The sequence below is a fragment of the Podarcis vaucheri genome, assembly GCF_965113315.1.
Source record: "Podarcis vaucheri genome assembly, chromosome: 3".
In the NCBI taxonomy this organism is placed as follows: Eukaryota; Metazoa; Chordata; class Lepidosauria; order Squamata; family Lacertidae; genus Podarcis; species Podarcis vaucheri.
Genome location: NC_138761.1, coordinates 73,662,571 through 73,679,010, shown reverse-complemented (window position 1 = coordinate 73,679,010; position 16,440 = coordinate 73,662,571). Strand labels below are relative to the sequence as shown.

At 39.4% G+C, this 16,440-nt stretch overlaps 1 protein-coding gene across 1 annotated transcript in view; it reads right to left on the bottom strand.

The window, feature by feature from the left end:
- CDK19 (cyclin dependent kinase 19) overlaps positions 1-16,440 on the bottom strand; it is an 81,877-nt gene that overhangs the window by 40,350 nt on the left and 25,087 nt on the right. The window contains 2 exon segments of the mRNA XM_082216803.1: positions 7,504-7,614; positions 15,537-15,612. Of these exon segments, the coding sequence (XP_082072929.1) occupies positions 7,504-7,614; positions 15,537-15,612 (187 nt within the window).

The window sequence follows — 16,440 nt, the reverse complement described above, 5'->3', positions numbered from 1 at the left end:
AAGAAAGATGTGCTCTCCTGTAGGAAAATAAGGTGCCTCCTCAGCTGCGCAGAAGCCAAAATAGCAAAGTGAGGATAGAAATTTAGCAACCATAATTTTTGTCTTGGTTTCCAAGTCTAGTCAAAACTGTTGGTCTATGGAAATGTACCATCTTTGGATTTTATTTTATTTTTCTAAATCTGCCCATTCTTGCAGAACTCCTTCCTATATCACCTATGTGACACATCCTCTCTCTTCCTTCAAATTACGGTATACCGTATTTTTTGCACCACAACACTCACTTTTTTCCTCCTAGAAAGTAAGGGGAAATGTCTGTGCGTGTTATGGAGTGAATGCCTGCGGGTGGCGGTGGGGATCTGCTGCAGTCGTGAGGGGAGGATCCATGGTTCCCCTTCCTTCCCTCCTCCATGGTTACAAAGCATGGATCCACATGGATCCTCAGGATTTTTGCATTGGGCTACTCCAAACTGTCAGATCACATGTCTGTGGCCACAGCATGAACCACAAAAATCATATATCCACTATTTCGTTTAGAATATTTTCCCCCCTTGTTTTCCTTCTCTAAAAACTACGTGCGTGTTATGGTCTGGTGCGTGTTATAGAGCGAAAAATACGGTACCTTAAATTCAGTCCTTTTGTGATACTTCAGCATAAACCATAGTCCTCATCCCCTACTGAAACTAAGCCCAAATATGCACAAATGACCCATCTTTCTCCCCTCCATTCATCACCTTTCTCTAGATTGGATTTTTGATTGTAAAATCCTCAAGAGCAAGGACCTGCCTTTTTGCTTATTATTCTAGTGACAGTAACACAACAAAAAGTTCTGCTTTTACCTTCTGCTTGTTTATGTCCTAGCTCAGTGGTACCCAAGTATGGTTATATTATTTATCACGGAATTATTGTGCTTATGAATTTACAAGTTCTAAACTGAACTGAGATTGGAGTTCTTTTTTAAATTGTTGAGCACGAAGAATCTCAGGGAGAAAGCCTGCTTTATCTTTCTCGCACGAAGCAGCTGAGGAAGAAGATATTTGAGTACAGTGAGAAGGCAGAGACTAATAGTGGCCATTTAAAACAACAGTAGAGATTTGAGTAAAGCAAGGGCGGAGAAACACTGGGGGTGCTTTAAAAAACAAACAAACCAGTTTTGACAAGGAGAAATAACAGAGGCGTGTACAAGACAGAAGCTATCACCAAACAGCTAACACAACAGAGGCTCATATTGATAATATGGCAGTTAACTTTTCAAACTTAGGTGAAAAGAGAAATGTGGAAGTAATATATTCCTAGCTTATTAGATCTGATTTAAGGAATGCTAGGAAGCTGTACGCCGACTCCCTTGGCCAATAAAGCGAGATGAGCGCTACAATCCCAGAGTCGGCCACGACTGGACCTAATGGTCAGGGGTCCCTTTACCTTTACCTAAGTGCCTCTAGGACCACCTTGCACACAAAGCTAGAGAGGCTCGGATAAGCTTATACAACAACATTTGTACTGTGTGTGGAAAGGAAGGTCATACAGCAGACTACGTCCAAATTCAAACATCAGAGCTCTTTTTAAAGGCCACAAATCAAACTGTGGCAGAATAAAGTATTCACATGCTCAGGAAAGTAATTATACCCTGGACTGCAGCACTACTACTATTGCAAATGTTCCAGCTGTGATGAAATCTAATTGCCTGACCCAGGAAAGGAAAAGCCCTGGACAGACTTTTGTTTTTTAAAGAAACAAAACCATGGGATTCCGACTAGCTTTCTTGATTCTCTGTCTGGTACATAAAAATGGGAACTTTTTTCAGGATCTTTAACCTCTAGAGACCACCCTGTTCAGTACAGAAATGGTGCACAGAGTTTTAATACAGATTTATGCAACTTACTTATCTAGAACTGTATTTAAAAAGGTAGATTAACCAAATCAGATATATCACTGATTCTTTTAACATTTATACTTATTTTACTATGTTTCATTAAATACATTTCTTAAAAAATAGAAATAGAAATGGCTTTTCCCCAGATACTGCTGGAACCAGCAATCTATCAATTAGAAAACAAATGGAGGTTTTTCCACCAACTTATAGACCAGGTTTGAACATCACATTTAACCAAAGTGAAAAAAAAACTATGGTGTAAACATGTATGAACAATCTGCTGCTGCATGTTGAATAAAGGTCCCTACTTCACTATCTCCCCTGTTTCCACTGCTGCCACGCTAGAGAGGAAACAAATCAGAGAATGGCTTTGCACTATGTGTGAACCAGTATTCATGGCTTGCTTATCTCTGAACAAACCATGGGCAGTAAACCAAACCAATATCTGTTCTTGGTTTACTTCCTGTTCTTTATTTGGAGAGAAAAAGTGGCAAGTGCTAGTTCACATGTAATGTGAAGCTAGCCTCTGGTTTGGGTTCTCTCCAGCAGGAGCAAGGACTTTTGAGGAGCGCACTCCAGCACACAGCTTGTTCATGTTAAGCCAAACTTTATTTTTAGCTATCATTTAATGTGATACTTGACCAGGCCATTCCAAGAAGACTTCAAAGCATCTATAGTTGTTTTACTTCTTTAGCATTATGAATGCTTCTATATTTTCCTTATTTATTCCCCAATAAAGCTTGTGATCCCAACTAGATCTTATCTCTGTGCTAAATTAGAACCTTCTTCATATGACTTGGTTTCCTCATAAGTCATGGCTTATTAAATTACTGTTTATTGCGATGACTTAGTGTTCTATATGAACCTTGAATTTAAGTATAGCTTGGTGTTGACATGTAAATCTAGCATCCATGGTTTGCACAGGCATCCCACTGCAGATGATCACCAAGAAACAAAGGCATAAGACAACAGCACAGTGGTGCCTCGCAAGACGAAAAGAATCCGTTCTGTGATTCTCTTCGTCTAGCGGTTTTTTCGTCTTGCGAAGCAAGACCATTGACAGATTAGCGGATTAGCGCTATTAGCGGCTTATCGGATCAGCTGATAAACGGCTTAGCGGCTAAGAAAAAGGGGGGGAGGGGAAAAACCCGCAGGAACTCGCAAGACATTTTCGTCTTGCAAAGCAAGCCCATAGGAGATTCGTTTTGCGAAGCACCTCCAAAACGGAAAACTCTTTCGTCTAGTGAGTTTTCCGTCTTGCGAGGCATTCGTCTTGCGGGGCACCACTGCAATTGGAAATCAAGCTATGTACTGAAGAAACAACCCATGTTAGGCAAACTATGGCTTAGCACTGTGCATGAACCAGGGCATTATTCATTTATTGTACTTGTATTTCACCTTTCTTCCACGGAACTCAGAACGACACACATGGTTCGCCTCCCTCCCATTTTATCTTCGCAAACATCCCTAGGAAGGTAGGTTAGGTTACGAAATAGTGACTGGTCCAAAATAACCCAGGGAGTTTGATGGCTGATTAAAGGTTCAAACCTTGATCTACCTGCTACCATTCCACTGCTCTAGTCGCTACACCACGATGGCTCTCAATCTAAAATATAAAATGCTACTGGTATAATCAATGGCCCAGACTACCATCTTTTCTATCCTGAAAATTTTAAATACTACTCTTTATTTATAGCGCAGAGCTTGCAAACAAGTATGACACCAAGAATGTAAGTGATCTGATAAAAAAATGTGTCCTTAAACATGTGGGTTTTAAAGTTGGTTTTGAAGGAGTAGAGTGAAGGAGCTTTACATACGTTGATTGGGAGGCTGTTCCAAGTGTAAGAAGCATGGAAAGAGACAAAGTTGGGAGTGAGCAAAAAGACCACGGGGGCAGGGGAAGGGGGAGTGATGCTTAGAATAAGTGACAGAGGGGGGGTTATTCAAAACACGAGGGATAAAGTTTTGGCCGTCAGCAAATTTTGGACACTCCCCAGAGAAAGCAAACATTATTCAAAGATGTACATTATGGAGCTCAATAAATAAATAAGGCATGGATCCTCCTAGAGCTGTGCCCTTAGCAGCAATCTTTTCACATTTCATTTCACTTTTTAAGTTTCTCACTGGCCCAAAATAATTAGTTTCTCCACACCTCTGAAATTCCTCCTCCCAGAATTGCATGCTTCCTAAATGATGAAATAGTACAATTGCCCCTATACATCTCCTAATTTTTTATACAAAATATTAAAAAACCAAGAGAGCCAACAGGAATAATGAAGTAGCTAATTTCAAGGATCATAGAATATTCAGATTTTGGGATCCAAAAACACCCCAAAACAAGGCTCTGCTTGCAAAAGTAGAGGGTTGAAGCAATGACCAGAAAGAGAGACAAAATAAGATTCTGAGTTAATTCATATTTATTCATGAGAGTCACTTTACTGGAGGACATCCAACACTATTCCAAGAAGGCAGGGCCAGCAGTGCAGTTACTACCCACACAAATCTTACTGGCAGAGAGGGAAGCCAGTGTTTTAGTGGTAAGAAACGACAGCATTGGTCCCATCTATATGGCTTGATCATATGCACATTCTCAAAGCAGCGTAGTACCTCCCTTACCCCTTACCACTGCAGGTATATGTGAAGTAGTCATTAGCCTGTGGCAATTGCGCATAAATACTTTTACTTCCTTTAACGAGCTGCATGATTTAGTTAGAAAAATATAAAGTACCTTTTTCAATGGTTCAATGTACAAACATATTTAAAAAGTGGAAGTGTATACAGTATCTGAAAATTGTTAGTGATAATAAAATGGTGCATTGCACGGAAAGTGACAGTGCACAGTGAAATATGTACACTTTGCATTATCAAAATAAAAAAATTCCTTCCAGTAGCACCTTAAAGACCAACTAAGTTAGTTCTTGGTATGAGCTTTCGTGTGCATGCACACTTCTTCAGATACACTGAAACAGAAGTTGCCAGATCCTTCTATATAGTGAGAAGGTGGGAGGGGTATTACTCAGAAGGGTGGTGGGAATGGGAGATTGGCAGATAGCTGAGATGAGCCTGTTGACGACTCTTAACGACTGTAATAGGTCTTACAGGAAAAGGCAAGGGGTGAGAAGGTGAGAAATGGCTTAGTCATGTATAATGAGATAAGAATCCAATGTCTCTGTGCATGCACAGAGTGTGCATGCACACGAAAGCTCATACCAAGAACTAACTTAGTTGGTCTTTAAGGTGCTACTGGAAGGAATTTTTTTATTTTGACTATGGCAGACCAACATGGCTACCTATCTGTAACTTTGCATTATGACTGCATAACAGATAGCTAACAAGTAGTGGTGACCCGACAAACCTATTGTTCATGTGGCAACTTTCACACAGTGCAAGCAGCATTCAAATGGCAAGATCTGCAAACTGAATTCTTAAGCACACTGCTCATTTTAGCAGCAAAATATTGTTTTGTGGTTGCTTTTAAAACAAATAAATTCAACTGATGCACAGAGTTAAAGTTCATGCATATAAAATGAAGTTATTCATAATAAGACTGTGATACTTTGGGATATTAATTGTACACGTGTTCTTTGTGCAATTAACTTCAATGGGGAAAACTTCGAAAATGAGTGGGTGCAAGCTAGTAAATCTGTAAGAACAAGTCTACCCAATTAAACTATAAGCAGCATGCAGTAACATGAAACCTCATGACTTTATATCATTTTGATCCAAGTTTCTTTTTACTTTGAACATTGTGTGTGTGTGTGTGTGTGTTGTGTGTGTGTGTGTGGTTTCTTTTCCTTGATAGTAAGCTATTACTCATGTATTTTGCAATGGCTTTTCAAAGTGTGGTTTCCTTGCTACTGTATGTTTTACAGAAATTTGTCCAAGGCAAGCCTAAATTTCATGTTAACGTAATCCAAGTTCAGTATAGTTTAAACTGATTAGGGAAGACCAGTGGTAATTAGACTATTTCCACAGGAGGTTATTACAAACAAACTGCTAACAAATATGTTTGATTTTCATATTGTACATGATGCACAAACATAAACGTTTGCACACCAACTTGTAAGCAATATGTGAACAGGCTCCTAATTTATATTGTTATTAAAGATTTTCTTGGTTTACGAAAGTACATGTCGTGTCTCTTTTTTCAGGTTGTACAGTCTTTCTAACGAATCAGTTACATTTGTTGTGAGACCTTAGTGCTGAGTACAGTATAAGGTTGGGGAAGAAGAGGGGGGAGAGGAGGGTGGGGTGGTAAGGCTTATATTCTTTTGTATAGTGTACTGTGGGGTTTTGTGTCGGCGTCAGCTGGGTAGGTTCTCTTTCTATTCGTTTATTACATTTCCTTGGCAGTGAGAGGTACCTGGGGGGGCAGGGTGTGGTTGGTTGTCTGTGGTTGGCTGCAGTGGGGTTTGCTTGCATTTGGGGGGCGGGGAAGAGGGCTTGTTGGGTCAGGCAAGCGCATTCAGGTCAATAAGCCCTGATCTCAAACACTTATCTGGATTGCAGCATTGCAGGCATAGGTATCAATATTTGCATACTCCTAAAACTATGAAGCGTAGAATAGGGCAATGTGAATTAAAACACGGTGAGAAAACCAGTAATATTACACATCAAAAAAGGGGAAGCTGGGGTGGGAGATTTCTAGTCTTCATGAATAAAAATAAGTCATGTCTCTAAAAACAAGGATGTCTCCAGACTGTAATTATTTTACAGGAGCAATTCAAATGCATACTGGATCTTTAGTGCAACAAATCCACTTAAATCATAAAAGAACTGGACATTTGTAAACTGACAGGGAAACACGTTGATAAGTGTGGTATGAATAAAGATCCACAGGAAAACGTATAACCCCCATCCCTACAAGCAAATCAGGAAGAATACAAAACGAATACTCTATGTCACAGAACCACTCCATAAACAAATTTCAATAAAGTCAAAATTAATGAAGTCTGACCACCGTGTAAGCTTTGTGCAAGCAAACCAGAATGATGCTAAATAGACAGGTCATCTGAAGAAGCTCCTTCTTTTAGGCCAACTTTTTTATAAAAGTAAATACCGTATTTTTCGCCCTATAGGGCGCACCGGCCCATAGGGCACACCTAGTTTTTTTGGGGGGGGGGGGAATAAAGAAAAAAAAATTATTCCCCCCTCCAGGCTTGCAGATATCTGCCTGAAGCCCGGGGCGCGCTGCTCAGCGAGCCCCAGGCTTCGGGGTGCAGGCTGCTATCCGCAAGCCTAGGGAGCCCGGTGGGAACTCCCGCGGGCTCCCAAGGCTTGCGGATAGCTTCCTGAAGCCTGGAGAGCAAGAGGGGTCAGTGTACACTGACCCCTCTCACTCTCCAGGCTTCAGTGAAAGCCTGCATTCGCCCCATAGGATGCACACACATTTCCCCTTCATTTTTGGAGGGCGAAAAATACGTTAAATCATTTTGGCACTCAAACTATGTCTCCATTTCCAATTTGCCTTATGCGGCTGTATCTATATAATAAGCATATGAAAATCTGCACAACTTCATAAATTATTCTGATTTCTGGGGTTTTGGATTTATTCATTTTTACAGATTTTTACTATCCCCAACTATGGATATGGAACCACAGCCAGTCAAAGCACCAATAAATTCTGAACTTACCCACAAATCATGTTCGGCATAATCAAATAGCAGCCACACTTTTCTGTCACTATGGGAAAGGAAAACTTTCTGTAATGCAATCACATTAGGGTGCTTCAGTTCTCGCAAAAGCTGTAAGTGAAGAGACAAAATCATCAATACTTCTGTCACCACAAAATGGACAATTTGCTTTTAATTTGTCAAAAGGATTTGAAAATTCCAGCAATTCCGGAATAATCTAAGCACAAGAAGTACCTCATTTACAGAACAATAACGGAGTAAGCCTTTCCCCCAAAGTAGTACAAGAGGAGATCAAACAGGAACAATGTGTATAATCCCCTCCAGGGACTGATCCCTGCAGTGGACCCACATACATTGCTTTGAAAATGAGAGAATTATGGAATTATGGATGCTCTTTGCCGATTCCTCATTTTCCCTGCAGCCCCCAGTCCCACATTCCCACATTTCCAGTCCCCTAGACCCCCCACTGTTCCCCTCAGCCTCTGGAGAATGTTTTCAGGAGGCACAGGTGACAGCAGAGGGAAGAACCCTGCACTGCAAACTGAAACTATCCAACCCCCTTTCTCTAGTGCCAGTAGAACTCCACTGAGTGTAAGTCAAGGTGCAATATAGAGAAATGTATCCTAACATCATAGCCCAACTTTCAATCTAACCCTTCGGTGTTCATTGCATTAAACTGATAAATAAATGGAATGCCATAAACAACATAAACCAAAGGCTTCATTTTGTTCTAGGATTAAAACATAGTAGCAGTTGGCAAGTATTATATGGTCATTTAAAAATTCTTAAATGACCTTTACAATCTACTGGCCTATGATCACAAAAGAGAGATCAGTATGAAGTTCAGGAAGGTTATTATTTAACCTGCCATTTCACAATAGTTTAATTTCTCTCTTTCCCCACTTCCCAATTTTTAACACAGGGTATTGAATTCAGCATTCTTAAATATAACCTTTAAGAAATGTCAATCTATCGTGGATTTTGACTTTGACAAAAGTTCCAATTTTGCACAAATATTTAATTACTAAACATTGCATTATCTGGAGCATGCTCAAATATAACAAATTCTTGTCATACGGGGCATGTCTTTAACATATTATGTATATGTAAGAAAAAAAATATTTGTGTTGTTGGCAGTGTTAAGGTGAAAACATCTGAGAGTACTTTTGTGATTTGTGGGTTGATTCCACCACAAGAGAAATCTCCCTAAAATACAATGTTCAGCAAAGATCGAATGTGCTTTCTTGGAAAAGGCCAGTGCAGTGAAGCAACAGACTCACTCACAGAAAATAAAGCAAGCCATATGGAAAGGAAGAGAGTTCATCTCTAAATCAATACAAGTATCAGTGAAAAAGTGCCAAGCTTTAATCCAGGAGAGGCAGAATGAGAGGAAGAGAGGAGAGGATGGCCTGTCCTCCCCTGGCTTCTGCTTCATCCGCTGCCAGTGTACAGTCCCCCCTCCAGGGGGAAAAGTGGGAGGAGGTTCCTCATCCTTGCTTCCTCATTCTTGCTTTAATCTGTTATTTGACATAAAGCTTTAGTTGAGTAACTGATGAAGCCTATTTTTATAACAGTGAGCCAGAGAGCAAATAATCTCTTTTATTTGCCTAGGCTATTTTGATGCAGTCCTCTAACAAGAAATGAAAAAGAGCCTTAGAAGATAAGGCAGCCGCATTTTCAATCGGCACATGGCAGCAGCTTATTAAACTGAAAGAATTCCTACACTTCTTTCATTAGCTCCACAAGGCACCTATACTGCTGTTTTGGCAATTTGAAATAACTATTGCTCCAGGCCAGCAGAGGCTCTTGTCAGCGAGAAGGAATTTTTGCCTACTCTACAGCCCATAGAGCACCACCTCCCATGTGGTTCTGGAGGGTCTTCTAATCTCCAGAGCAATTTATTCTTCAAAGGGCATAGAGGCTGCAAGGGAAATTTAGCTAAAATCACCTCTCCCCCTTTACTGGCAGGAGCCTTTGCTGGATCAGAGCTTAAATACAGAGCTTATATAGTCATGGGGAAAAGAAAGTACATCCTCCTTGAATTCTGTGGTTTTTCATATGAGGACATAATAACAATCCTCTGTTCCTTAGCAGGTCTTAAAATCTGGGGGATCATTCAACAAATCTCCTCCCCTTTAGGTCCAAGGTCTAGGTGGAGAAAAGGAGGGGGGTTTTCATTACTTATTTTATTAACAAAGCCCAACTTCCATACCACTGCCATCATTTAGTATCACTTGCACCCTTAGCATATTAACTTTCCAATAATCCCTGATAATTGTGAGATGGAGGTATGGTACAAAGTAGAATATAATCGTTTGGAGCATAGATCTGTTTTTACTGTGCTATCCTGGAATCTTCCTCTGGCTTTCCTCCCAGACACTACAGCCTAGAATTCCAAGATGCCTCTCATTTCTTCACCTTTGATGCTGTAGACTTGTTTGCCCCTCATCTCTTTAGCCTGAGGCAAGTGATTCAGCTACCCCAACAAGTCTTCGGCCACCAAGCCACTTGTCTTCCTTTTGGGTCTTCCTTTTTCTTTCTTGACCCTCTTCCTCTGCTGTCTTCTTGCTGTCCACCACAAACACCATAAACAAACACTAACTCCCTCTCTGATCAACTCTCCCTGACTAGCACCCAGCTGTATATTCACTTTTTCTGGCTCCTCTAGTGCAGCCTTAGCAAACCACACTATCTAACTCAGAATTCGAAATCTGAAGCCACCTACCATAATATACAATATCTTCTAACCTACTCTTGCACACAGGCAGATGGGAAGGGCCTCTACATTTTTATAGCTTAAATTTCTAAAGTTGCAAGAAGTACAAGACAATTTATTGTAAAAGCATCACTAAATGCCAGATTCTTCAAACAGGCTGGATGCTGACTGCTAATAGCTTGCAGAACTATTGAGATGCCAGTTTCGCCTTCAAAACCAGAATTAAGAAGACAAATCACTTAACCAACTAAGAATGGCTATTCACTGCCTAGGATAAATGGTGTGCAGACATCTGAAACTGAGCAAGGGAACTGAAATGCCCTTAGGATTTTTTACACAATAACTATAGCTTACTGATTCCTTGATTTTTAAAAATACTTTCTTGTGCATTGTTGGCAAGTGCTGCTTTTCTTTTTTACTACAATTGCTCAAGTCATGCAACACCCTTGTTCCATAACAAGCATTTTTAAAAGCAGCTGTTCTATAAATAATTTCATTTCAAGATCTGAAAATGTTCTGGCATTAATGAACAGCATTCTTCTTAAACAAAAGCATTTCAAATGACTTTAAAAAGGATTATGCTTTGATTCAAGTAAAGGAAATGAGACAATTAGCATTGTGCTTTCATTCCATGGGGTTCACAGAAAGAGCATAAATAAGTTTGGCACTTTTACTGATAGGAGACACAGTAAAATATCACAATCACTAGCCTGCATATTTTTCAATAGCGATGGGCTAAGCCTCTAATTCCATCCTATTTCAGTCTTGCTGGCTCTTGAACATAGCTGTGTTCCATCCCATTGCGTCCCCTGGTGCCCACTGCATCCAATTCATCTGCACTTGTCCTGCTGTATGCATTCCGTGCACACTTAACTTAAAATCAGCAAGCAAGCTCAGGAGCATCAGGTCAGGTTACTACACTGCAAAGTGGACCAAACAAATTTCCTCCTATGCCTAATTTTTAGTGCAAAGGTAGAAGCAGTCAAACCCACGCACAAATATCATCAAGTTAACAATTGCCTATTCTGAAATAGGGCATATACCACACCCATTCATAGTGACCAATACGGGAAGGTAAAAACAGTAACAGAAAAGTTTAATAAATCAGGCAAGCTAGATGATTGCAAGAAAGGAGTGGTGCTCTAGCTGAATAAATGATAAGTAGTCTGCAAGTGTGTACAGTGGTGCCCCGCAAGACGAATGCCTCGCAAGACGGAAAACTCGCTAGACGAAAGGGTTTTCCGTTTTTTGAGCTGCTTCGCAAGACGAATTTCCCTATGGGCTTGCTTCGCAAGACGAAAAACGAAAACGTCTTGCAAGTTTGTTTCCTTTTTCTTAACAACGTTAATACAGTTGCGACTTGACTTCGAGGAGCAACTCATAGAACGCGGTGTGGTAGCCTTTTTTGAGGTTTTTGAAGACTTTGGTGATTTTTGAAGCTTTTCCAAAACTTCTTTTAAACTTTTAAAACTTTTTTTTGGGGGGGGTTGGATTTTGGGTTGGGGTGTTTGGAATTCAAGGACTTGGTGTTGGGGAGGGGTTTGCAAGAATCTGGAAGCTTGTGTGTTTTTTTCTGCATTTTTATGATTTTCTATGACCATTGGGCGACACTGCTGTTTTTTAAAAAAAATTCTGGATTTGAATTTCTGTGTGGTGGGCGGCTGGGGGAACAGTTGAGGAGGGGGTTCTTCAGCAAGAAGCAAAGAGTGGAAGAGGAACCTTCTTCGAGTTGTCCCCCAGAGTCTTAGAAAATGTACTGTACACTTTGTTGATTTTTAAATGTTTTTCTGTCATGTTTAGAAACTTAATTTATTGTTCCTTCAATTTTTGAAATGCTCTTTACAGTATGTGTGACTTTAAAAGAGCACTTAATAAACTCTTGTTGTACCAAATTTGGCTTTGTTTGGACTTTTTTTGACCATATGAACGCATTAATTGAATTTCAATGCATTCCTATGGGATTTCGTGCTTCGCAAGACGAAAAATTCGCTAGATGAAAAAACTCGCGGAACGAATTAATTTCGTCTTGCGAAGCACCACTGTACAATATAATTTCAACATATTTTATGTCTGCTGATTACATGGGTGTAAATGCTTCTGCAGACATTAGACAAGGAAATCAATGAAGATTTGTAGCAATATTAAAATCTCTTCTAAACCTCACACTTGAGTGTTGTTGTTTTTAAAAAACCCAATATGTACATGTAGAATTTTATGAAAAGCAAAGCAAAAGAATAGAAAATAAGAATTATGTTCAGACTTTAAGAATGTGTCTTCATTATATTTTCGTCTGAGCTTAAACTATGCAACGTGATAGGAATAAGTAAATGTTGCAGATGTCTCTCTATACAGCCACCTAACAATGTACTGTACACATTTGAAAGAGTCAAATAACTAAATATGATTAGAAGTCCAAAAGGTAAAGCATACAATTTTCATTTTTCTCCCTACAAAATGCTAATTGTATAAACTGTGACTGAATTAGGTTTGCACAGATTATTCCATATCTGATTGATTTGTTTGTTAAGTGTTTTTAGCTTGCTCTTCAGCTGAAAAAAAGGCTTCCAGAACAGGTTTACAAATATCAATAAACAGCAGCTTATTGCAGCTTCTTCCCAGCATTGCTTGGGAATACTAAGAAACAAAAAAAATAGTGCAGTTTTGAAATCCATGGTAAAAATCAGTGTGGTTTTGAAAGGTTCAATTGACAATTTTGATTCAAAATGACAGTCAATTGTACTCAGATACAGATGAAAACCTGTACCTTGATCTCAGAAGCTATCATACAAAAATTGGTTAGCTTCAGAGGTATTCAAATGCATAGTGAACAAACTTTCAAAAGGAAAGGAGATTGGGAAGGAAGAAGGGGAAAGCAAACTTAGGCAATGGATTTTAGTAATAGAATTATTTTAACAGCCAACTGTACTGGATAGAGTTCAAGGACAGCAGGGGCAAAAGTTGGTGTTTTTCCAGTAGAGCCAATGGAGAAGCTCTATAGTCCCATCTCCCTCTGCTAGAGGGTGGTGGAATGGCTGCTTCATAATTCACATGTTAGGCTACAGTCCTTTAATATAGGTTTCAGTACTGATGAAGCAAATTAGATGCACTGATTTTAGTGTGTGATGAAGCACAGAAGTGACAGACTATGCCCCGTTTTAACATTATCTATCATTCTGAAGTATTTTCAACATAGTACAGGAAGGTTTTAAAATGTGCTTCCAAATCATGCATAGGAGGAGGCATTCCCAATTTGGAAATATTTAAGATATTCAAGTATATGCAATTCAGTAATTAGAATTCCTTTTGCATATTCAGGAAATAGAAGCCATGAGCTACCCCATTGCTGATGTGCTCTACCTTGCTGGTCTTTTGAAAATTCCTAAAATGTCTAATTGTTTTCATTCTTGCATGGTACAGGCCAACTAAGCATGGAGCTTAGGATCAGCCAGGGGGAAATCTTAAATTCATACCAGTTGGTTTCAGTGGGAATGCTTCTTGCCAGCTTTGCATAACTGCACAAGAACTCCAAACATACAAAAGCCATTCTAATTATTTGATGCATAACTTTAGCAAACCACTCAAGAGCATGTGTTGAAAGCCAGCTACAGTAAAACATCAACCTTAAAGCACTACCACTGCTAGTCATTCATACATCTTAAGGGGGGGGGGGAGTAAATTATTCACTGGAGGTTATGAGTAGAAATTATATTTTCACTTCATTCGATACACCCCAGGGCGACTCCTAGGTGCCCATCAAGACTCTGTTCTCCTTTGCCATTTAGGTCAAATTGTAGGGAGTGAAACTCTCCTGGTATAAATTGACATATAAGAGAGTTCTTTCAGTTAGGTCCTGGTATTCAGTTTGGGATATGCTCTCAAATAATCCAGAAAGAGGATTAGTTTAAGAAACAAAGGAAGCTTTGGCTTCCTTCCCAGTATTCCTTGCCTTCCTTCATTTTTATTGTTTTGAACTCAAATCAGTTCAAGATCCAAGTGAGCACCACTGCACCCTTCCCTTCCTAGTCCCATTCAAAGAAGCTTTCAAACATACCATAATAGGCTCCAGGCACCTGCAGAATTGGGAAAGCCCCGGCCCCCTCTGCAACCAACCCCAGATACTCCAGTCTGGTCCTAAGAATGATGTCCATATTTAGTCCCTGCCTCTTCATCTCAGGAGAACTAATATTATGGCTTGATTAACCAATGCTTTTTTTGCTCTTAACAGCCTGCATATTAATGTTTTGCTTTGTAATAAAACTATGCATTCCATTTCTGAGCAATGACCTGTTGTCTGAATACTGTCTTTCAATGGCACTCCATGATTCTGAGAAAAAGACATGTATACACAGTCATAAACATGCATGGCTCAGCTTTATGAGCTTGCCTTTAATAGGTTCGTGGTCTCCTGTTATTTGTTGAATAACGTGTCCATGCTTGGTTATCCATTCCCCTCATAGAAAAAGGTGATTGAGCTATAAATGCAGAATGACAGAAATATCCTAGAAGTGGGAGGAACTAAAGGAAGAGAATCTGTGTCTCGCACCTGGTGGCATATTCAGCTAGTGTACCATTTCATATTTTGTCAGTGGCATACAGGTCAGAAAGAGTCACTACTGCTGAGGATTGCATTCACAGATTTAACTTTTCATTACTGAAAAATGAATGCATACACCCCTAAGGTAATAAGCACCAAATTTCTTTTTAAAACACCTTTATTTTTTAAAAGTTATTTCACTACCTCCAGCTACCAAAACAGGGAGGTGTTCAATTTATACACTCAGTCCAAAAACCATGTAATCTCTCTTAATTACACATCAAAGCATTTAAATAAGATCCCTTCTAATGATGGCACAAGTTCAAGAAGCTCCAAGCTACAAATTGTTTTCAAACCCAACTGGAGTGGTACCAAATGTTCTGCAAAAGTTTCTTTTTAAAAAATTCTTTATTTAACTTTCATACGCACACACACTCCCCGCATAATATTTAAAAATCCCTAGGCAGTCATCATAAATCACAATAAGGTGATTACAGGAGAAAAAAATCTATGTACATAAAACATTCAATAAAATAACAAGAAATAATGGAGCAGGATTATGAATCTGATGAACCAGGAAAAGCCTGCCCAACTAGATGGCTGTTCAGGATGTATTTAAAGCTTGCATCTTAAATTTAACAAAATACTTTTTAAAAATAGTTGAAACTTGAATAAAGTTTCAATTAAGAAATTTATCAGATAATTAAACCTGAACTTTTACAAAAGTTTTTTTTTTAAACCCACCACTAATTATAAACTTATTTAAGCAATGTATTCACTTACTGCTATTTCTCTACATGCCGACATGGATATCCCTGTACCTTCAATCTGCTTCAATGCATACTCCTTTTCATCTTTTCTGGAAAAAGAAAACAGTAAATGGTACAGGGCTTATTTATATTAAAAATAGTTAAAGAACACATATACTAATTAATCCCTAGTCTATATTTGTCAGGGATGACAAAGTTCTTCTATTAACCAGAAAACAATAAATCTGGCATGTGATATTCTAGTGAAAATACGTCCTCTTGAAATGGCAGTTTTCCAAATACCACCCAAAACAGAACAAAAACAAAACATGATGAAGATATGGTATTTTAACAAAAGCACACAGGGCTGCACCAAGCATAGCCTGAAAACCTGGAGAATTCCCAAGATCTAAGCAGCCCAGCTACACTAGCCAACAGCAGCAAGATAGAATCTCCTAGGGAAACAGAAATATAGCTGCACCCAGGAAATACAACTAAGACAGACAAAACAAGCTAGCTCAACCCAAAAACCTTAGACAAGTTACAGGGTTAGCACCAACAAGGTGCAGGGATCATGGCACTGATGGAAGTGAAGTTGAACCTTTCCCTGCCCATCTGTGATAAATGAACATTGCTTCCCAGTGCAGTAATTAGTCTTCAGAACCGATCTCCCATTGGTACCAACAGGATCATTTTTTACACCACACTGCAGGTTGAGAATGTTTGTGCATGTGTTTTTCACTGGAACTGGTGCTGGGGAGAGAAGGGCTAAACCTCTTGATAGGTTGCGTGCCTGAATAATATGAGAGGGTTGGAGGAGAGAGACTGTACAGTAGGATTAAATTTTAAAGCTCTTCGGACATGCTAGCCACGCATGTAATTCACAGTTTGATTCTCTGTCAAATGATAAGGGCGGAAGCTGGTCTTACCATATTCTT